The following is a 24,140-nucleotide window of genomic DNA, read 5'->3' as shown; positions in this document are numbered from 1 at the left end:
TGTCTTCAAAATTCATCACTGTTGTAGTATGACCAGTACTTCATTCCTTTTTATTAACTAACATTATTCCATTGTATGGATGTAGCACATATCCATTATACATTCATTCATTGATCAATGAACATTTAGGCTGTTATAAATAATGCTATGTGTACACATTTTTCTGTGGGTATAGATTTTACTTTCTCTTGGGCAAATACCTAGCAGTGTAATTGCTGGATGGTATGGTAACTCAATGCTTAACCGCTACAGGAAATTCCAGACTGTTTCCCAAGCAGCTGCACCATATTAACATTCCTGCCAGCTGTGTATGATGAGAGTTCCAATCTTCACGTTCTTGCCAATATTCATTGCTATCTGTCATTTTGATTATAGCATCCTAATAGACATGAGGTAGTACCTCATTGTGGTTTTAATTTGTATTTGTTTAATGATTAGTGATGTTGAGAATTTTTCATGTATTTATTAGTTATTTGTATGTCCTTTCAGGGGAAATATTTATTCAAATATTTTGTATATTTAAATAATTGGGTCTTTCTGTCTTTTTACTGTTGAGTTGTAAGCATTCTTTATATATACCAGATAGAAATCTGTGTTATAATGTGCAAATGCTTTTTTTCCATTCCATGTGCTGTATTATCATTTTTTATTGAAGTATAATTGACATACAATGTTATATTAGTTTCAGATGTAGAACATATTGATGAGACAATTCTATTACTCATTGCTCACCATGGAAATGTTAGTCACCATCTGTCACAATAGTAGGTTATTACAATACTATTGGCTACATTCTCTATGCTGTATATTTAATCTTTATAACTTATTTTTTTTAAGATTTTATTTATTTATGCATGAGAGATATAGAGAGAGGCAGAGACACAGGCAGAGGGAGAAGCAGGCTCCATGCAGACAGCCCGAGGTGGGACTCGATCCAGGGTCTCCAGGATCACACCTTGGGCTGAAGGCGGCGCTAAACCGCTGAGCCACTGGGGCTGCCCTATAACTTATTTTATAAATAAAAGTTTATGCCTCTTAATCCCCTTTATCTATTTCATGCATCCCCTGTATACCTCCCATCTGGTAACCACCAGTTTATTCTCTGTATTTGTCTGCTTTTTGTTTCTTTGTTCAATAGTTTTGTTTTTAGATTCTCCATGTAAGTGAAATTCCCTAGAATTTGTCTTTTTCTGTCTTATTTCACCTAGCATAACACTTTCTAGGTCCATCCATGTGGTCACAAATGGCAAGATCTCATTCTTTTTATGGCTAAGTAATATTCCATTGTGTGTGTGTATGTGTACCACGTCTTCTTTATCTATTCATCTATGGGTGGACACTTGGGTTGCTTCTACATCTTGGGTATTATAAGTAATGCTGTAATAATCAAATGGGTACATATATCTTTTCAAATTAGTGTTTTTGTTTTCTCTGGGTAAATACCCAGTAATGGAATAACTGGATCATATGGTATTTATATGTTTAATTTTTAAGAAACCTCCATGTGCTTTCTACAATGTCTGCACTAATTTACATTCCCATCAACAGTGCATGAGGGCTCCCTTTTTACCATATCCACACCAACACTTACTTTTTTGTCTTTTTCAGATTAGACATTCTGATTGGTATGTCTCATTGTGGTTCTGATTTACATTTCCCTGATGATTCGTGACGTTGAGTATCTTTTAATGTGTCAGTTGGCTATTTGTATGTCTTCTTTGGAAAAATGTCTATTTAGTTCCTCTTCCCATTTTTTAATTGGATTGCTTTTTTTTATGTTGAGTTACTTAAAGTTGTTTATAGTTTTTGGATATTAATCACTTACCAGATACATCATTTGCAAATATCTGCTCTCATTCATAGGTTGCCATTTGTTTTGTTGATGGTTATTATTGTTATGTAAAAGCTTTTTATTTTTAAAATTTTATTTATTTTGGTATAGTCTCAATAGTTTATTTTTGCATGTTTCCTTTGCCTGAGGCGACCTATTGATAAACATGTTGCTAAGCCTGATGTCCAAAGATTACTGCTATATGTTCTTTTAAGAGTTCCATGGTTTCAAGTCTCACATTTAAGTCTTTAATCCATTTTGAGTTTATTTTTATGTATGGTGTAAGAAAGTGGCCCAGTTTCATTCATTTGCATATAGCTGTCCAGTTTTCCCAACACCAATTATTGAAGAGGTTGTCTTTTTCCTATTATATATTCTTGCCTCCTTTGTTGTAAATTAACCATAGAGGCATGAGTTTATTTCTGGAGTCTGTATTCTAATCTATTGTTCTGTGTGTCTATTTTTGTGCCAATGCTGTATTATTTTATTATAGCTGTATAGCATCTTGAATCTAGGATTGTGATACCTATCTCCAGGTTTGTTCTTTTTTAAGATTACTCTGGCTGTTCAGGATCTATTGTGGTTCCATACAAGTTTGAGGACTATTTGTTCTAGTTCTGTGAAAAATGCTATTTGGTATTTTGATCAGTACTACATTGAATCTGTAGATTGCTTTGGATATTTTGGACATATTAACAATATTAATTTTTTCAATCCATGAGCATTGTATGTCTTTCCATTTGTGTTGTCTTCAATATCTTTCATCAATGTCTTATAGTCTTTGGAGTATAGGTCTTTTATCTCAATTAATTTTATTTCTAGATATTTTATGCTTTTTTGCACAATTGTAAATGAGATTGCTTTTTAAATTTCTTTTTCATTATTGTTTAGAAATGCAACATATTTTTTTAAATTTTTATTTATTTATTCATGAGAGAAACAGAGACAGAGGCAGAGACATAGGCAGAGAGAGAAGCAGACCCCCTGTGGGGAGCCTGATGTGGAACTCAATTCCAGGACCCTGGGATCATGACCTGGGCCAAAGGCAGATGCTCAACCACTGAGCCACCCAGATGCCCCCAAACAGATTTCTTTATATTACTTTTGTATCCTGCAACTGTATTGAATTCATTTAATACTTCTAATAGTTTTTTGATGGCATCTTTAGGGTTTTCTGTGTATAGTACCATGTCATCCACAAATAGTGACAATCTTACTTCTTCTTTACCACTTTGGATGTCTTTTATTTCTTTATTTCTTTTTTCTTGTCTGATTGCCATGGCTGGGACTTCCAGGACTATGTTGAACAAAAGTGGTGAGAGTGGACATCTTTGTCATGTTCCTTAGAGGAAAAGCTTCCAGTTTTTCACCATTGAGTATGATGTTAGCTGCTGGTTTTGTTACATATGGACTTTGTTATGTTGAGGTTTATTTCTTCTAACCATACTTTGTTGAATTTTTACTATGAATGCTGTTGTATTTTGTCATATGCTTTTTCTATATCTACTAAGTGATCAGGCATTTGGTTTTTTTGTTGTTGTTTTGTTTTGATTTATTTTATTTTTTAATAATAAATTTATTTTTTATTGGTGTTCAATTTGCCAACATACAGAATAACACCCAGTGCTCATCCTGTCAAGTGCCCCCCTCAGTGCCCGTCACCCATTCACCCCCACCCCCTGCCCTCCTCCCCTTCCACCACTCCTAGTTCGTTTGACAGAGTTAGGAGTCTTTATGTTCTGTCTCCTTTTCTGATATTTCCTACCCATTTCTTCTCCCTTCCCTTCTATTCCCTTTCACTATTATTTATATTCCCCAAATGAATGAAAACATATAATGTTTGTCCTTCTCCTATTGACTTATTTCACTCAGCATAATACCCTCCAGTTCCATCCACGTTGAAGCAAATGGTGGGTATTTGTCATTTCTAATGGCTGAGTAATATTCCATTGTATACATAGACCACATCTTCTTTATCCATTCATCTTTCGATGGACACCGAGGCTCCTTCCACAGTTTGGCTATTGTGGACATTGCTGCTAGAAACATCGGGGTGCAGGTGTCCTGGCGTTTCATTGCATCTGTATCTTTGGGGTAAATCCCCAACAGTGCAATTGCTGGGTCGTAAGGCAGGTCTATTTTTAACTCTTTGAGGAACCTCCACACAGTTTTCCAGAGTGGCTGCACCAGTTCACATTCCCACCAACAGTGTAAGAGGGTTCCCCTTTCTCCACATCCTCTCCAACATTTGTGGTTTCCTGCCTTGTAAATTTTCCCCATTCTCCCTGGTGTGAGGTGGTATCTCATTGTGGTTTTAATTTGTATTTCCCTGATGGCAAGTGATGCAGAGCATTTTCTCATGTGCGTGTTGGCCATGTCTATGTCTTCCTCTGTGAGATTTCTCTTCATGTCTTTTGCCCATTTCATGATTGGATTGTTTGTTTCTTTGCTGTTGAGTTTAATAAGTTCTTTATAGATCTTGGAAACTAGCCCTTTATCTGATATGTCATTTGCAAATATCTTCTCCCATTCTGTAGGTTGTCTTTTAGTTTTGTTGACTGTGTCCTTTGCTGTGCAAAAGCTTCTTATCTTGGTGAAGTCCCAATAGTTCATTTTTGCTTTTGTTTCTTTTGCCTTCGTGGATGTATCTTGCAAGAAGTTACTGTGGCCGAGTTCAAAAAGGGTGTTCTCCTCTAGGATTTTGATGGAATCTTGTCTCACATTTAGATCTTTCATCCATTTGAGTTTATCTTTGTGTATGGTGAAAGAGAGTGGTCTAGTTTCATTCTTCTGCATGTGGATGTCCAATTTTCCCAGCACCATTTATTGAAGAGACTGTCTTTCTTCCAGTGGATAGTCTTTCCTCCTTTATCGAATATTAGTTGAGGCATTTGGTTTTTATTCATCCTCTTGTTAGTGTGATTTATCACACATTGATTGATTTGTAAATATTGAAAGACACTTGCATCCCTAGAATGAATCCCACCTGATCATGATGAATGACTTTTTTAATGCATTGTTGAATTTAGCTTACTAACATTGTGTTGAGGATATTTGCATTCACGTTCATCAGAGGCCCATAGTTTTCATTTTTTATAGTGCTGGTTTTGGTATCAGGGTAATGCTAGCCTCATAGAATGAATTTGGAAGTTTTATTCCTCTATTTTTTTAGACTAGTTTGAGAAAAATAGTTATTAACTCTTCTTTAAATATTGGGTACAATTCACTTGTGAAGCTGTCTGGTCCCGGACGTTTTTGGAGGGTGATTTTTGATTACTAATTTAATTTCATTACTAGTAATTGGTCCGTTTAAGTTTTCTATTTCTTCTTGATTCAGTTTGGAAGATTGTATATTTCTAGGAATTTATCCATTTATTCTAGATTGTCAAATTTGTTGGCATGTAATATTTTATATTATTATATATAATATATATTATTATATATGTATAATATTATTATACATATATAATAATATTTGTATTTGTATTTGTATGATGGTAGTTGTTTTATCTCCCCCTTCCTTTTGGACTTTGAGTCCTTTCTTTTTTTCTTAAAGAGTGGCTAAAGGTTTATCCATTTTGTTTATCTTTTCAAAAAAGCAGCTCTTGGTTTCATTGATCTTTTCTATATTTTTACTTTCTTAATGGTGTCTTCTGATACACAATTTTTAAATTTTGATTAAATCCAATTTATTTATTTTTGTATTGTTTCTGTTGTGGTGTCATACATCTAAGAACCTTTGCCTAACCAAAGTAAAAAATATTTATCCCTATAAATTCTGCTAATTATTTATACTTTAACACTTTCATTTAGTTCTATTTTGAGTTCACTTGTATATTTTGTGTGTGGTATATGTCCAGATTTATACTTTTGTATATGAATATCCACTTGCCTCAGAACTATTTGTCAAAAAGAGTGTTCTTTCCCACCCTTCACTGAATTGCATTGGCACACTTGTTAAATAATCACTTAATAATAAATATGAGGGCTTATTTCTCAATTTTATTCATTGAGCTATATATATCTATGCTTATGTCAATATTGCATTGTCTTGATTAGTAGCTTTGGAGTAAGTTTTGAAATCAAGAAGTATGAGTTCTCCAACTTTGTTTTTCTTTTTAAAGTTCGTTTTGGCTATTCTGAGTCACTTATATTTTCATACACATTTTACAATCAGCTTATCCATTTCTGCAAAGTCAGCTGGTACTTCAAAAAGGATTTAATTGGGTCTTTAGACTGATTTGGGAAGTACTGCCAGCTTATCAGTATTACATCTTCTAATCCACAAGCATGGGCTATCTTTACATTCACTTAAGCCTTCTTTAAAGTCTTTCAGCAAAGTTTTGCAATTTTTAAAGTATAAATTTTGCACTTCTGTTAAATTTATTTCTAAGAGTTTTCATTTTTATTCAGTAGTTAATAGAGTTGTTTTCTTAATGTCATTTTCTGTTTCCTTATTTCTGTTGTATAGAAATAAAATGGATTTTTGTATATTAATCTTGCACTCTGAAACTTTAATTTATCGCTTATAATAGTATTTTAATTTTAGCATTTTATCAAAATAACATATAATTTTAGCATATATATATGAATTTTATATATAAAATTATATAATATGCAAATAGAGATCATTTTACTTTTACTTTTCTGATCTGGGTAATTTTTATTGCATTTTCTTGCCCAACTGTACTGCTTAAAATTTCCACTACAATAGTGAATAGAAATGTTAGAAATATCTTTGTCCAGTTCTTGATTTTAGGGGAAAGCATTCTGTCTTTCACCATGAGGCAAAATGTTAACTATGGGGTTTTTGTAGATGTTTTTTGTAAGTTGAGGAAGATCCATTCTATTTCTACTTTGTTGATTGTTTTGGGGTTTTTTTGTTGTTGCATTGTTGACTGTTTTTATCCTGAAGATGTATTGGCTTTTATCAAATGCATTTTCTGAATTTATTGAGATGATCATGTAGTTTTTGTCCTTTATTGTTATGATGTATTAGATTAATTTATTGTGGGATGTTAAGTCAGCTTTACATTCTTGGGATAAATCCCATTTGGTGTTTATGTATAACCTTATATATATTTCTAGTTTTGGTATGTGGAAATTTGGATGAAGATTTTGCATCTATACTATTTTATGACATTTCTTTTTAAATCACTTATGAAAAGAAAAGAAGAAAAAATATAGATTTACACTATCATACCTGATTACATAATTACCTTTACCAAGGCTCTTTGTGGATTGAGTTAACTTATTTTTAATCTGAAGAATTTCCTTTATTATTTCTTGAAAAATATGTAGTTGAGTAAAAAAATCATCTCTTTTCCTGTTTATATGGTAATGTCTTTATTTTGCCTTCATTTTTGAAAGATTATTTTGCTCAGCATAACACTCTTGGTTGAAAGGTTTTTTTCAGCACTTTGAATTTGTCATCCTAGTGCCTTCTGGCCTCTATTTTTGTGTGTGTGATGAAAGTCATCTATAATCTTACCCCTTGTACATGAGTAATTTTTCTTTTGTGATTTCAATATTATTATTATTATTATTATTATTATTATTATTATTATTATCCCATGGTTTTTGGCTTTCAACATATTTGCTCCAATGTGTCCAGATATAGATCTCTTTGCAGTTATCTCACTTAAAGTTCACTGAGCCCCCTGGATGTGCATATTAATGTTGTTAAGCTAATTTGAAGTTCTTTAGCTATCATTTCCTTGAATATTTTTTCTACTTCATTCTTTTTCTGCTGTTGTTCTAATATTCCCATATGCCTATATTGGTGTGTCTAAAAGCTTCTTACATTTCTGAGTCTGTGTTCATTTTTCCTCATTCTACTTTCTCACTGGTCTTCAAATTGTATACTTTCTATTAATATAAGATCAGGTTTCATAATTCTTTCTTCTTCCAACTCAACTCTACCATTAAGCCACTCTAATGAATTGTTCTTTATTCTTTATTAAAAGTTTTCAACTCCTGAATTTTTATTTGGTTCTTTATTATAATTTCTATCTCATTATTGACATCTGTTTGATGTACCTTCATACCTTCAAACCTTTAAGCATTTTTTTTGGTTCTTTGAACATGTTTATATGGGCTAATTTGAACACTTTGTTAAATCTGGTGTGTAGGCCCTCTCACAGGCAGTTTTTGTTACCTACTTATTTCTTGGTGTATGGGTCATGCAGTCCTATCTTTTTGTGTATTATACTTTTTGTTTATTGTTGAAAATTGGAAATTCTACATAATATACTCTGGATACTAATTCCCCCCTCCCTTCAAGATTTATATTTGTTTTGATGCTTGTTATTTGTTTTGAATTTGGCTGGCTATTTTAGTGGTCTATTTCCCCAGTGTCAAACCTTGATATCACTTAGAAGGTGCAGCTCTGGGAAAGCACAGAGTTACCTTGGTTTTATCTTGTCTGTCTTGACTGTCTTTTTCTCTAATTTCTCCATTAAACTATCTGACTCATTTGGTATTACACCAGTTTTTTAGGCTTCACTAATTACCCATGGATTAGTCTATTGTTTTTGAGAAAGTTATGGGACATAAATTGTACAGCAGTCTGATCCAATTAAATTTAGGCTGAGAAAATTTTGAGACAAATCTTTGAGGTTTGTTCTTACCTCAGGAGAGCTATTTTTATCTGTTTCTGTCCCTGGTTTTCTTCGGTAAATTAGTAGGCCTATGATTTAGTTTATTGGTCTCAATTAGGAACATCCCTAGACTTGAACTCTTCCCCTAGTCTGTTTCAAATAGTCACTTCCTTTGGGAAGAGTTTTGGAGTCCTCTTTTCTTAAGTACTACCTCTCATCATAGGCAAAATCTTATTGCTACTACTCTTGAGGATAGTGAGGTTGTAGTCACTGGTCTTCTTGGCTTGCCTTCCCGACAATCTTTTAGAGATTCTCTGTCCTACAAGCAAGCTTTGGTGAGAGTGATCAGGGACCCAATAATCTTAGCCTGTCATGCCTGTAGTAGAGACTCTGTCCTATGGATATAAATTGATTGGAAAAGGGGACCTCTAACCTCTTGTTCATACTCATCAGGAATTTTGCCTCTGTAACTCAAAATTGTGGGGGATGAGAAATGCTGGTGGCTGCCTTTCCTGTGAAATATAGTAACCCTGATGGGTAATTGAGAAGACTAGTAGTACTACACTCTTGACCACATCTGCTTGCAGTGGAGCTTCCACCAAGCTAGGGTGTGAATAAGAGAGGGAAGGAGTAGATCATAGCTACAATTCCACAGACTCTTGATATTCTTACTGAGTTGCAGTAGACTTGCTTGAATACATATTTCTTCATTTGTCTTTGGGATAATATCCAGAAAATTTGCAGAGCTGTTTTTTTTTTTTTATAGTTTTGACCAGTTTAGCATATTTGAGTGGAGAGTAGACCCAAAGAGCCCCTCACACTTCCATCCCAAAAGGAACTTTTTGTAAGCTTGTGACTTTGCTATATTTGTTATCATTTAAAAGTTTTGTCTATTTTGTTTTTACAAGGAAGGCCTTTAGCTATATTAATGGCAGATCCATTCATTTAAATACCAACAAACACAAACACATGCAACTCAAACTCAATGTTTAAAAAATATATCCACAATAAAGGACATATTGCTAGTAATACCCAATGAAAATTAAATCTTGTTAAAGAAAAGTAATTACATTTTACACCTTAATTTGTGGCTGTGAACCCATTATACAGCAATAGCCTACTTCATAAATGTATCTCCTACATTTAGATGTACTGAACCCAGGTCAGTCTGTAGAAAAACTTCACACATAATGTTTGTTTACAACATTTTTTACATCAGGATGTAAAAAATGTTTTACATCAGGAAAAGGAGACTTGGTCCAATAATGTTTGTTTTGAAAATGTACATCAGGAAAAGAAGACTTGGTCCAATATATTGGTCCAATATATTGAACTTGCGTTAAAGTCTAAACTAAAGCATGAAGTTTGGAAGTGAAACAAAAAATAGACATAAATTTCAAACTTACTAACAGAAGGTGTCTATAATTCATTAGAACTGTTGTGCTTTCTATTGGACCTGCTGACTCAAATATTTATTACAAATTAACAATAAAAGCACTAATTCTCAATTTATATATGTCAAAGACAAAGAAGATGGGTTGTAAAGATCAACTCTTAAATGTCAACCAGATTGTAATATTACTTATAGGGGAATATCTTTAAATTCCATTTTTTTTGCCTTCAGTTCTATCTATGAGGACACACACACACACACACACACACACAGAAATACTGGCTCCAGTGAGAAGAACATGCTTTGTTGAATATATGAAACAATGAAGCCATTACCATGCTCCAACATTTTCATGGGCATCCAGAACAGAATAAAGGAGTGGACCAAAGCATTAATACATTGAAACCAAAACACCTAAAAGAAAGGAAAGCAAGAAAATTATGATAGTGCATTGGTCTAAATCTAAAACGCGACATTATGAAATATGCTTGAAATAGTTATAAAGCCAAAATGTTTTCCTGGATATGGAAAAACTCCATTTCTTCTACTTCTAAGAGAAATGACTGTGAAAATATGAGATATTATTTGAAAAGAAAACTCAAATATAGCATACGTGTTATAAAAAATTATAGAGATCTAAATTATCCAATGAAAAAGAACCGGAAGTAATTTAAAAAAATATTTTCAATACTTAAGATGTGGTATTTTAAATATAATTCCATACTGTATTTTATATGATACATTCTGCACCTTTACATCTACATCCAGACTCTGGTCAAAATACATTTTAATAAACCACATACAATTTTCTTAGAGGAAATCTTAATATAAAATCTCTAGGGTCAAAAAAAAGTGCACGTTGGATTAGGAGATGGTCGAACAACAACAAAAACAAATCTTTGTTCTTTTGATTCTAAATATATCACTTATTTTTATGCTTGCCAGGAAGACTTACAGATAAAGGACTAGAGAAGAAAAAAATGTGGAAAAAAAACATACTTTGTCCTGTGACCTAAATTTCTTGGAGCAAAGCTGTTTTTAGGAAAGAATGTTAGAAACTGGTTTAAAAACAGAGCTAATGCCAAATTGGAAAACCTCAAGACTCATGGAACATTGGGTAGAATACATAGAAGTTTTTGTCTTGGTAGTGGAGAAAAATTATCCTTGGACTTAGCACAACTCCTGTCCTTCCTAATAAATATTAAAATGCAGATCCAAAAGGATTAATTGTTTCCAGTTAACTTTCTTGTTTTCCAGAAAAAAAAAGTCAAGAATAGTCATGGTAATACAAAATAAAAAGTTTTTGCACACAGCAAAGGAAGCCATCAACAATACAAAAAAGTAACCTATGAATGGGAGAAGATATTTGCAAATGATACATCCTATTTGGAGCAAATATCCAAAGTACATCAAAAAACTTCTACGGGATCCCTGGGTGACGCAGTGGTTTAGCGCCTGCCTTTGGCCCAGGGCTCGATCCTGGAGACCCGGGATTGAATCCCACATCGGGCTCCCGGTGCATGGAGCCTGCTTCCCCCTCTGCCTGTGTCTCTGCCTCTCTCTCTCTCTCTCTCTCTCTCTGTGTGACTATCATAAATAAAAAAAAAAAAAAAAAAAAAAAAAACTTCTACAAGTCAACACCAACAAACCAAATAATCTGATTAAAAAATGGGAAGACATTTTTCTAAAGAAGACATACAGGTGGCCAACTAACACATGAGAAGATGCTCAACATCACTAATCACCATGGAAATACAAATTAAAACCATAATATCACCTTATATCTGTCAGAATGGCTAAAATAAAAAACACAAGAAACAACAAGTGTTGGAGAGGATGTGAAGAAAAATGAACCCTTGTGCACTGTTGGTGGCAATGTGAAGTGGTACAGCCACTGTAGAAAACAGTATGGAGATTTCTAAAAAAATTAAACATTGAAATACCATGATCTAGTAATTCCACTACTCAGTATTTACCCACAGAAAACAAACACACTAATTCAAAGAAATATATGCAACTCTATGTTTACTGCATTATTTACAATAGCCAAGACATGGAAGCAACCCAAGTGTCCATTCATAGATGAATGGATAAAGAAGATGTGGTAATATATATACAATGGGATATTACTCAGCCATTAAAAAAAAATGTGATCCCACCATTGGCAACAATATGGAGGGACCTAGAGGGTATTATGCTAAGTGAAATAAATCAGGCATAGAATGACAAATACCATGATTTCATTTATATATGGAATTTAAAAAATACAAAGACAAACAAAAAGTAGAAACAGACTCATCAATACAGACAACATACTGAAGGTTGCCAGAGAAGTGGAGGAAGTGACGGTGGGATGGGGTGGCTAAATGGGTGAAGGGGTGTGAAAGATACAGGCTTCCAGTTGTGGAATGAATAAATTATGGGGATAAAAGATATAACATAGGGAATATGGTATTATAATGGTATTGTATGGTGACTGATAGTAGCTACACTTGTGAGCATAGTGTAATGTACAGACTTGTGAATCACTATATTTTACACTTGAAACTAATATAGCATCATGTTCCAACTATACTTCACTAAAATTTTTTCTAAAATAAAGAAAAACTATTCATAGTTATACAAAAATATCCAATACCTAGGTATCTAATGCAGGCATCCAATTCAGAATTACCAGGCATGCCAAAAATCAGAAAAATACTACCTAAAATAAGGAAGTAAATAAATGAATTAAATCTAACCCACAGCCAAAATAGATGTTAGAATTTGCAGGCAAGGATGCTGAAAAAGTATAACTCTATTCTTCATGTTCAAATGGCAAATAGGGAAATAGAAGACATATAAAAAATTTCCAGGTAGAAATTCTACAGATTAAAAGCTACACTTTTTGAGATAATAAATTCACTAGATAGCAGTAATGCAGATTCAACACTGCAGAAAGAAAAATTAATGGCATAGATATTACACAAGTAAATTGAAGACAAAATAATTTTTAAAAATACTCAAAATTCAGCAGAGAGGAGAATATATGAAACAAAGATATAGATTCAATAAGGTTTTGGACAACTTCAAGTATTTTAATATATGTATAATTGGAAGCAAGAGGAGAGAAGATAAGCCAGAAAAAAATATTTGAAAAAATAATGGCTGAAAATTTTCTGTATATGATGTAGACTATAAACTAGGAAACTTTTCTTGTACAAAATGGAAAATATTTTATATTTTTGGGGTCCACATGATCTCCATTATAATTACTCAATTCTGCTATTGTGACTGTAAGGTAATTACAGGGAATTTGTAAATGAATGGGTCTGGCTATTTCCCAATAAAACTTTATAAAAGCAGGCAGGAGACTAGATTTGGCCTATAGACCATGGTTTGCTGATCTTCTTACTATAAATCTACAGATCCAAGAAGCTCAAAGAACCCCAACCACAAAAACGATGAAGAAATGAGACATCACAATCAAATTGCTCAAATTTGGTAATAAAGAAAAAAATCTTCCAAAAATCCATAAAAATCTTAAACATTTACATACCTAATAACAGTACTTCAAAATACATGAAGCAAAACTGATAGAACTTTAAAGGGATATAGATGAATCCATACTTTCAGTTGAAAATTTTAGTTCCTCTCCATAATTGATAGGATAACAAACAAAATTAATAAGAATGTAGAAATTTGAACACTATGAACTTGACCTAATTTAAACATTCTGTTCAAGTAAACATGAAATATTTATAAGATAGACCATATTCTGAGCTGTGAAGCAATATATTTAAAAGGCCTATGTTTTTTCCAAATGTCTATATTTTTTTATTGAAGTATAATTAACATACAATGTTATATTTGTTTCAGGTATACAATGTAAAGATTCAATAATTCTAAACATTACTCAGTGCTTATCATAAGCATACTCTTGATTCTCTTTGTCTATTTCACTATTCTCCTACCCAACTCTCATCTAGCAATCACCAGTTTGTTCTGTTTTTAAGAGTCTATTTTTTTGACTCTTGTTTTTGTTATTTGCTTCTTAAATTCTATGTATAAGTGAAATCATATGGTATTTGTCTTTCTCTAACTTATTTCACTTAGCATTATGTCCTCTAGGTCCATCCATTGTTGCAAATGGTAAGATCTCATTCTTTTTATGGCTAAGTAATATTCCATTTTAATATATATAAATCACATCTTCTTTGTCCATTCATCTTTGATGGACACCTGGGTTGCTTCTCTATTTTGACTATTTCAGATCATGCTGCAATAAATATAGGAGTGCACAGGGATTAATATGTAACCTATGTAAAGAGCTTCTACAACTCAACACCAAAATAATAATAATAATAATAATATGATTTAAAATGCACAGAGGACCTGAGTAGACATTTTTCCAAAGAAGACATAACAGATGGCTAACACATCAAAAGATGCTCAACATCACTAATCATGATGGAAATGCAAATTAAAAACACAATGTTATGTCCATTTATACCTGCTAAAATGACTGAAATTAAAAATACAAGAATTAACAAGTGTTGATGAAAATATAGAGATAAAGGAACCCTTGTGTACTATTGGTAGGAATGCAAATTGCTACACCCATGGTGGAAAACAATATGGAAGTTCCTCAAAAAATTAAAAACACAATTATCATTGATCTAGTATGGTACTACTGGGTATTTGCCCAAAGAAAACAAAAACACTAATTTGAAAAGATACTTGCAGTATCTGTCTATATTTATTTTAAAGCTTCACTAATGATTGAGATACAGTTAGGTTTACTCTTAGGACCTGTAAAATCCCTTTAATTCCCCTGTTAAATCTCAACTCCATGATCCCAGAAAGAAATCATTCCAAAAGAATCACTCGTCTCATGTAAAAATAGGCTTATGTTCCTCTTTTGTATTTTTCCAGGACTGCCCATTACACAACATGCCTCTTGAAGCTGCTCAGTGCAGTTGGTTGGACCATACATGGTGCCTTGCTTCTTTTCCTTAAGGCTTCTCTTCCCCACATACTGTTATTTACCCCTCAATTCCCTGGATAAACTAAACTACAAGGTAAATGATTGCACAGGGCTGCATCCCTCGGTTTGTTAATTATTTGTTTAAGCATCAAAAAAAGAAAAGACCAAAGGTAACTCTGGCATTGAGCTGAGATGAAAGACCTGCAATAAGTCTTCTGTTTACCTTTGTGTTGAAAGTTTTCCCTGTCTGAGAAACTGTGTAGAGTTGTGGATATGTAAGCAGGCTCTTCTGACTGCAACACTGTTCAAAGATCCCCAGAGTAAAAGGTGGTAATGAAGTGAAAATCTACATAGAAAACAAGGATTTATTAAAAAGAACTTTTAGTCTATAACTGAGTTAAATAAAATTGTAGCAATGTCAATTTCATGACTTTGATAATGTATTGCAACTATTAAGATATCATTATGGGAGAAGCTGGTTGAAGGATAAACAGAACTATTTTTGCATCTTCTGGTAAGTCTTAAGCTATTTAAAAATAAAAATTATTTACAAAGAAGATTTAAATCAGTCACATAGATTCAAATATTTAACAAATCATGGCTTCATTTTTCTAATTGATTTGATTCAATGGGTTATAACTATGTGAATATTCCTTTATGAGCTTAAAATGAATAATATTTTCTTCTGTTTAATGACCATAAAAATAAATTGAATATCTAGATATTTAAATAATAGGCATAATACTCATCAATGTATCTACCAACAATGACATCTGTATTCCTCATAAGAACCAACTGTTTTATAAGCTAGTTCACTTGCCAGGACTTGGCATGTAGTAGTTACGCAGTAAATAGTGTTGTGAATATTAGATTAAACAAAAATACATTATATAAAAATTCTCTATCTTGATCATTATCAGAAACAAAGAGATGTTTCCTATTCCCTTACTCTTCAAATATTTTGTTAACAATCATTATGGTAGCAACCATATTATATAAAAAATACACTATCCTTTAAAAAGTTCTGGACCTTGTCAAGGAGAAAACCTTGTACAGTGGATATAATAATATGAGAAAAAGTTTAAAGGGAGAAGTTTAAAAAAGAGAAGGAAGGAAAAAAGGGAAAAGAAAATGAGAGGAGAGGAAAATAGCAGGAGAATAAAGTGACATATTTCTGTTCCATTTGGTTTATGTTCCTATGGCTGGGACTGATCACAAAGAGCAACGAGATGGTGCAAGCTTCAGTGAGCAATTATTTTTCACACCTCTGCTCTTCTTATGTCTGCTTTTGTCTCATTGGCCAAATCAATCACATGACCAAACCCAGAGTCAGTGTGGGTGGGTAAACCAAAAGTTGTGGATACAGAGGGCATGAACAAATTGGGGGACTTTTATTATACAACGTAACACAACACATGACTTACGTAGATTTTCTAGAATTTTATACAGAATATTGACAACTAAAGCAGGCATTATACTTTGTCAATCCTTTTTTTTTTTTTTTTTTCTTTCCTTTTTTCTTATTGTACTGGCTAGGACCTACAGATGATGTTGAATTGAAGTGGTAAGAACATACATTCTTCTCCTGTTCTTGATCTTAGGGTAACAGGCTTTGCCATCAGGTATGATGTTAACTGTAGGTTTTTCACTGAAGCACTTTCTCACTGTTCATCAGAAATAAATGGCTGGTGCTGGTGTAGACTAGGGTCCCAGGGCTCATGCAGGTGGTAGGCTGGCTAGGGCACCCAGATGCTATTCATGAAGGAGAGTTTAAGTCTCTGAATGTAAGAGTCAATTTACTTAACTTGTTGCCATTTAGTTACATCAATGTCTGCTTCATTTCTTTTCTTTTTTTTTTTTTAATATTTTATTTATTTATTCATGAAAGCCTCAGGAAGAGAGAGTAGCAGGCTCCATGCAGGGAGCCTGATGCAGGACTCAATCCCAGGACTCCAGGACCACGCCCCGGGGCCAGAGGCAGGGGCTCAACCACTGAGCCACCAGGCATCTCTGCTTCATTTCATTTTTTTTAAAACATATTATTTTATATCCTTCAGTATTATCTTCTATCAAACCCTTCCATTAGAATGGCTATGGAGTAGCAACACTGATTTTTTTTTTTTTTTTTTTTTTTTTTAATTCATGAGAGACAGAGAGAGGACAGACACAGGCAGAAGTAGAGGGAGAAGCAGGCTCCATTTCCTGCAGGGAGCCTGACGTGAGACTCAATCCCAGGTCTCCGGGACCACACCCTGGGCAGAAGGCAGCACTAAACCGCTGAGCCACCCGGGCTGCTTGCCCCCTGCTTCATTTCTAATTAGTTTCTAATAAGCTATGTTGTTCTTAAATAGTTAGGATTCTAATGTGTTATTAATAAGTTAATGCTTTGTAATTAAGAAATATTTATCTTCATCACTAGCCATATTTATTTTTCTGAAGGCTATTATTTCTGTTACTGATATAGCCACTTCGCCTTTTTTAAAAATTACTGTTTACATTGTAAATCTTTTTCCATCCTTTTCCTTTTTACCTATCTGTGCCTTTATATTTGAAGTAGGTTTTGATTTTGTTAATCCAAGCTGACAATATCTGCCTTTTAATTGGAAATATTTAGACAACTTGCATTTCGGTGTAATTATAAATGTGGTTGGATTTAAATCTCCCATCTTCCTATTTGTTTCCTATTTGTTGCAGTTAGTCTTACTTTTTACCTTATTTCCTGACTTCTTTTGAAGTAACTTATTATTAAGATTTTATCTCCATTATTGGTTCATTAGCCATAACTTTCAGGGTTTTAGTTGTTCTTTAAGGTTTATAGTATACATATGCAATGTATCACAAAATTAAATTGGACACCCCCAAATCCCTCCTCTCATTCTTTGTGCTATAGTTATCATACATTTCTATATCATACATTTTAATTCTAAATTAATGACAAATCCCAGAATACATTATTAATTTTGCTTTAAACAGTTATTTGTCATCATGATTGAATACGAGGAGAAGAGGGTAAGTCTCTTATTAATTAATTAATTATTAATTCCCACACAGTTAACATTTCTCTTCTTTATTTCTTTGGATAGATCCAAATATTATCCCGGTATATTTTTTTCTTTTGTTTGAGGAGCTTCCTTTAACATTTCAGGTATTACATGTCTTCTGGTGATGAATTTTCTATTTTCTTGGTTTATTTTCCAAAAGACATTTTTGCTGGACATAGAGTTTTGGGTTAATGGACTTTTTTCTTTCAGATCTTTAAAGACATTCCATTGTCTTCTGTCCTGCAAGGTTTTGAATGAGGAATCTGCTTTTATTCCTACATTTATTTTCCATACATAATATTTATTTGATTGATTTCAAGATTATTCTCTTGGTCACTGATTTTCAGCCATTTGGTTGTGTGTTTTTCTGATTTTTCTCTGTGCTTCTGTAATTGCTGTTTTCATATTTACTGATACTATTTCTGAAGTTTCTAATTTGCTCTTAATCCCATCCAGAAAAACGTCCATTTCCTATTTGTATTTTTCATCATAAGGTTTTATTTGGTTCTTTTCTATATCTTCTGTTTCTCCCCTCATTATGTTCCTTTATATTCTTGCACATTTATAAGATTTAAAATACCTGTTTTAAGTCCTTATCTAATAATTCGATCATCTTTATAATTTATATATCTACTCTCATTGACTTATTTTTCACATTATGGATCTTATTTTCCTATATTTGCATGACTGAGAACTTTTGTTGGATGTACAACTTGGAATTCTGTGTTGTTGAATACTTAATTTTGTTCTTTAAATAGTTTGCCTGTGTCCTGATTTGCAGGTAACTAACTTGCAAATTAGTTTGATTTTTTTTTTTTAGAGCTGCTTTTAAGTTTTGTTATGATGGGCACAGAATAGTGTTTATTATAGGTCTAATTTATCCCTGTTTTTAAAAGTGTGACTTAAAAAAAAAAAAAAGTGTGACTTAAGTTTTCCCAATATTATGTGTAACTAGTTATCCCTAGCCCTGAGTAAGCTCCAATAATTCATCCTACTGCATTCTGGTAGTTCTTTCCCTAGCTTTGGGTAGATTTTTCTCATGTGTATACAGACCAGAACCTATAGATCTCCAGAGTCACTCATTCATTCTCTCTCTCAGTATGGTTCCTTCTTTGACATTCTAGCTACCATGGCCCACTGAACTCCAACTTCTGTATCTTTAATTCATTAAGACACCTGGGCTTTCTCTTGGATCCATCTTCCTATAACTGTGGCCTGGAAATAGGACTTCTCTCAAGGATCACCGCCATGGGCAGCCTGTTGCTTAATGTTTGAAAACTATTATACTATATATTTTGTCTGACATTGTAGGTATTTCTGGTAGGAGGGTAATTCCTGTAGCAGTTAGTTATCCGTGGGTAGAGCAGAAATAATATATAACCTCCAGAAACAGTATGACAACCTATTTAAATGAGTTATTTTTTTAATAAATTTATTTTGTATTGGTGTTAAATTTGTCAACATACAGAATAACACCCAGTGCTCATCCCGTCAAGTGCCCACCTCAGTGCCCACCACCCAGTCACCCCTACCCCCCGCCCCCCTCCCCTTCCACCACCCCTAGTTCGTTTCCCAGAGTTAGGAGTCTTTCATGTTCTGTCTCCCTTTCTGATATTTCCCACTTATTTTTTCTCCTTTTCCCTTTATTCCCTTTCACTATTTTTATATTCCCCAAATGAATGAGACCATATAATTTTTGTCCTTCTCCGATTGACTTATTTCACTCAGCATAATACCCTCCAGTTCCATCCACGTTGAAGCAAATGGTGGGTATTTGTCGTTTCTAATGGCTGAGTAAATGTAGTTATTAAATAAGCAATCTAGCTCTCTTATTGCCAGTAACTATTTGAAATGTCCTAGGCTCTATCTTTTTCCCATCTGTAAAATATATACATAATGAGATAAGATTTAATAAGTCAATGGATATTAATGTCATCATATACTGTCCTAAAATATCCACAATTTTAAGTTTCCCACTAGCCCTCATTTACTGCTTATTTTAAAAAGCTAGTCTCTGAGCTCCCCTTTATTATAATTTTCAAAGATTTCATTTATCTATTCATGAGAGACACACAGAGAGAGGCAGAGACATAGGCAGAGGGAGAAGCAGGATCCCTGCAGGAAGCCTGATACAGAACTCGATCCCAGGACTCCGGGATCACACCCTGAACTGAAGGCAGATGCTCAACCACTGAGCCACCCAGGTGCTCTCCTTTATTTAAAAGAAAAAAAAAAAAAAGGATTCCATTGACCAATATCTGTGGTCTATCCATTCACAGTGAATTTTCTCACACAGAGGAGAGACTCTGCCACCCTAGTCTGTAATGAAACTCTAAAAAAAAATTGAGTATTGTCATCTGTGACCAAAAGCCTGGTAGAGACAAATATGGATATGACCTCAAGTTCACTGGTATAATGCTCTAGCCAAATATGTTTAGAATTGACTTGCACACAACTATAACTATTCATAGCACTAGACATTTTTGTATTATTGGACAGTCAATGACTTCTGTCTGAGGACTTCTGTCTATGCTGTTTCAGAATTCAAGCTCCTAGAAGACAGAATTTTAGAGATTAAAGCACAGGGTATCTAGATTGTAATATGCTATGATAATGGAGTACAAAAGAAAGGCCATGAAATACTCACTGGGAGCCTAATTTTTATGCTAGTTTTCCCTAACCTCTCATTTTTAAGGTAGAATAATAAACAAGAAAAACAAAACAAAAATCTAAAAGGCCACTTAACAATACTGTTATTTTTAGTTTTTTAATTTAAAATGAGTTAAGTGATAGTTTGGGATTGTTTAGTTTCAGAAAATTCTGTTTATTTATTTATTATATTTATTATTTATTATAGGACTTCATACCAAAATTCATCATTTCCTACAAACATAGGGTGAAATATTTACAAAAGGACAAATTTTCCACCAGGAGGTTTAAAAGGCCAGGAAATTACCCACATTTACAGAGGTAGATAAATATTAATTATGTGTATTAAATGGACTGCATAGAGGTAGAGTTCAATAATAATTACTTGGCTTAAAAGCCTGAAAACATTGTACAGGCATATAGTAAGGAGATTTTGGATGTATTATCAAAATACACTGCATACAAATTTATTGTAGTTGCTGTAGAATGATCTCCTATGATTGAAACCATGTGTGGAGAGTATGGGCTTCTGCAAGATGTGTCATAGCAACAAAGGCTCTAAAGATGTATCTGTGCTGCCTGCTGTGTATACAGATGATTGACTTAGATACACGTCCCAGACATAAATAATAAAGAAATGTCACTGAAGTTCTGTATGCTATCAGATAGAGACGGAGAATGCTTACCACATTGTACAAGCTAATGCACCAATGTTCAAATATAATCTGGCCAGAAAATCCATTAACAAAGGCAAACCAAAGCTGAAAGAAAAGAAAGTTCAAGAAGTTTTATATCAATATTGACCTAAATGTTTCCATTCACTGAAGTACTTAAAATATTGTACTTTATCATTCTTTTTTTATGTCATCAAATGGGATTTTGCCAAACTGTAAATAAAATCAAGCTTGAGTATTTGAGCTTAGCAGAAAGCCATCTGTTTATTTTAGAATTTTTATTTCATTCTCTATCAAAAAATAATTTCAATGAAATATTTAGATCTAATTGTCCAATAATGCATTGTATCGTAAAGAATGATATTGAATTGTAAAGGTTCAGAATGATTTTGTCCATGGCTTCAGCAAATTGTACCATCTGCAACTAATAACAGTTGTAACTGACCCAGCCAAAAAAAGGAGAACTCCTAATTCAAAAAGACCTATGCTCCTCTATGTTTATTGTAAGATTATTTACAATAGCAAAAATGTGGAAGCAACCCAAGTGTTCAGAATAGATGAATGGATAAAGAAGAGGTGGTATATATATCCAATGAAATATTGCTCAACCATAAAAAAGCATGTGATTTCGCCATTTGTAACAACATGGATGGATTTAGAGGATATTCCTCTTTGATGTGAGTTTGTGTTATGTAACTTTTTGGGAAGAGTTTGAGAAAGATTAGTGTTAATTCTTCCTTGAACGATTGGTATAATTTGACAGGGAGGTGTTGATTACTGATCTAATTTCTTTCCTATTTATAGTCTGTTCATATTTTCTATTTCTTATTTACCCAATTGATTTTTGACAAATGTGGAAAATCAATTTAATGGAAGGATAACTTTTTCAACAAATAGTACTGAAGTAATCAAATTGCCATGGACAAAATAACTAGATAGTCTAAACCCTCTACTGTACACAAAAATTAACTGAAAATGGATCATGACATTAAGTGTAAAGTACAAGACTTTTAGAAAACTACATGGAGGAAAATCTTTGGAATCTAGAGCTAGGAAAAGAGTTTTTTGACATAGAACCAAAAGCATAATCCACAAAAGGAAAATTTATAAATTGGACCACATCAAAATTAAAAACTTTTGTACTCTGAAAGACTCTATTAAGATGACAAAACAACATGATACAGACTGGAAGAAAATATTTGCAAACTACATTTCTGCCAGAGGACTAACATCTAAAATATGTGAACTCTCAAAAACAATTCAATTAGAAAATGGACAAAAAAATATGAAGACACATTTCAATGAAGAAGATATGAAGATAGCGAATAGGTACATTAGAAGATGTTCATTAGCTCCCATAGAAATGCATTTAAAACCACAATGACATATCACTACCCATCTGTCAGAATGGCTAAAAACATAGTGATAACATCAAATGCTGGTAAAGACCCACAGAAACAAGATTAACAGATGCTTTGCTGATGGGAATTGAAAATGGTAAAGTCATTCTGGAAAATAGTTGGGAGTTTCTTTTAAAACTAAACACGCATTTACCATATGATCCAGCAATTGTACTCTTGGACAGTTGTCCTAAATAAGTGAAAACTTGTGTTTGCACAAAACCTATATACAAATGCTCTTAAACAGGTTGATGCTAAAGGTTATGGTAAGGGAACAAATGATCCAGGGAACAACTTGTATCAATCTCAAGGGAATTATTCTGACCGAAAAAATGCAATCTCAAACGGTTATATACTAGACGATTCTACTTTTATAACATTCCTGAAAGAACAAAATTATAAGGATAGGGAACAGATTAGTCAGTCAGGGATTAAGTGTGGATGTGGATGTGGATGTGGATGTAAGGGGCAGCATGAGTGGGATCCTTGTGATGGAACAGATCTGTATCATTGGGGAAGGATTGGGGAGGGAAACCGGGCTCTGTCTCCATTTCTGTGGTGTTTATATCAACCTACACTTGGATAAAAGTACATAGAATCACACACACAAGTATGTGTAAAGCTGGTGAAATATGAATAAGCTCTGCTGGTTATATCCTGCTGTTGATATTGTCCTGGATTATTCAAGGTGGAGTTTTGGTAAAATTGGGTGAATGTTTCATGGGACCTCCTAAAAATATTTGTTGTAACTTCCTGTGAATCTATAATTATTTCAAAGTAAAATATTTAAACATATATTTCCATAGCCAAATTAAAGGTTTACACAGGTATTTTTTAAGTCAGGCTGGTAGTTAGAAGATTCAAATTTACTGAATAACTTTGGGTGAATACCTAAAGCAGTATTATGTAATTTTAATTTAAATGACACAAAGATGGCCAAAAAACCCCCTAGACCACCAAGCCTGATGTCAAAGAAAGACCTAACTTTTCCATGAAAGAAAGTGTATCTCTTTTCTTACCTCAATAATGTATAACACTACATTTTTGTAGAAACAATACAATATGCATTTTGTTACTCGAAAATAATTCCAAGCTCCATGAACCAACAGAAGCTTCTCCAAGTAGCTAAACTAAAAGAAACAACAGTCAGTGCAAGTTCAAACGAACCTACCATTTAGTAACAAAACCCACAAAACATCATTTTCTCTGCATTTCACACCTTAGAGTTCCCACTCTAGAATAATACAACACAGAAGGAAGCAGAATAAAACCAGTTTTGCAGACAACCTGACATAGCAGTTCTCTATAAAGAAAATTTTTAAAAAGCTTTATGAAATTAACTTCTCTTATCACTAAAAAAACCCCTTTTTTAACATTACATTTTTTTTTTTTGCCCAGTAAATACTGCTTGGATTTTCACTTGGAATATTCAAGGCTTTTAATCTGATAGTCACCTAGGACTTTAATCATAGTAATGGGACAGAATTATTTAATGACAGGAACATCCTATTAAAAACAAAAACCCAGGGCAGCCTGGGTGCTGGGTGGCTCAGAGGTTTAGTGCCACCTTCCTCCCAGGGCGTGATC

The 24,140-nt window shown here is 33.3% G+C and overlaps 1 protein-coding gene across 9 annotated transcripts in view; it reads right to left on the bottom strand.

Moving 5' to 3' along the window:
• LOC486036 (ATPase, aminophospholipid transporter, class I, type 8A, member 2-like) overlaps positions 1 to 24,140 on the bottom strand; it is a 182,902-nt gene that overhangs the window by 45,153 nt on the left and 113,609 nt on the right. For all 9 annotated transcript variants that reach the window (XM_038573428.1, XM_038573426.1, XM_038573427.1 and 6 more), the window contains 4 exons: positions 23,573 to 23,683; positions 21,166 to 21,240; positions 15,013 to 15,135; positions 10,159 to 10,237 (listed from right to left, as the gene is read on the bottom strand). In XM_038573428.1, coding sequence (XP_038429356.1) covers positions 10,159 to 10,237; positions 15,013 to 15,135; positions 21,166 to 21,240; positions 23,573 to 23,683 — 388 coding nt within the window. The remainder of the gene's footprint in view (positions 1 to 10,158; positions 10,238 to 15,012; positions 15,136 to 21,165; positions 21,241 to 23,572; positions 23,684 to 24,140) is intronic.

This window comes from Canis lupus, chromosome 25 (genome assembly GCF_011100685.1).
Source record: "Canis lupus familiaris isolate Mischka breed German Shepherd chromosome 25, alternate assembly UU_Cfam_GSD_1.0, whole genome shotgun sequence".
NCBI classification, from domain to species: domain Eukaryota; kingdom Metazoa; phylum Chordata; class Mammalia; order Carnivora; family Canidae; genus Canis; species Canis lupus.
This window is presented reverse-complemented; position numbering and strand designations above follow the sequence as displayed.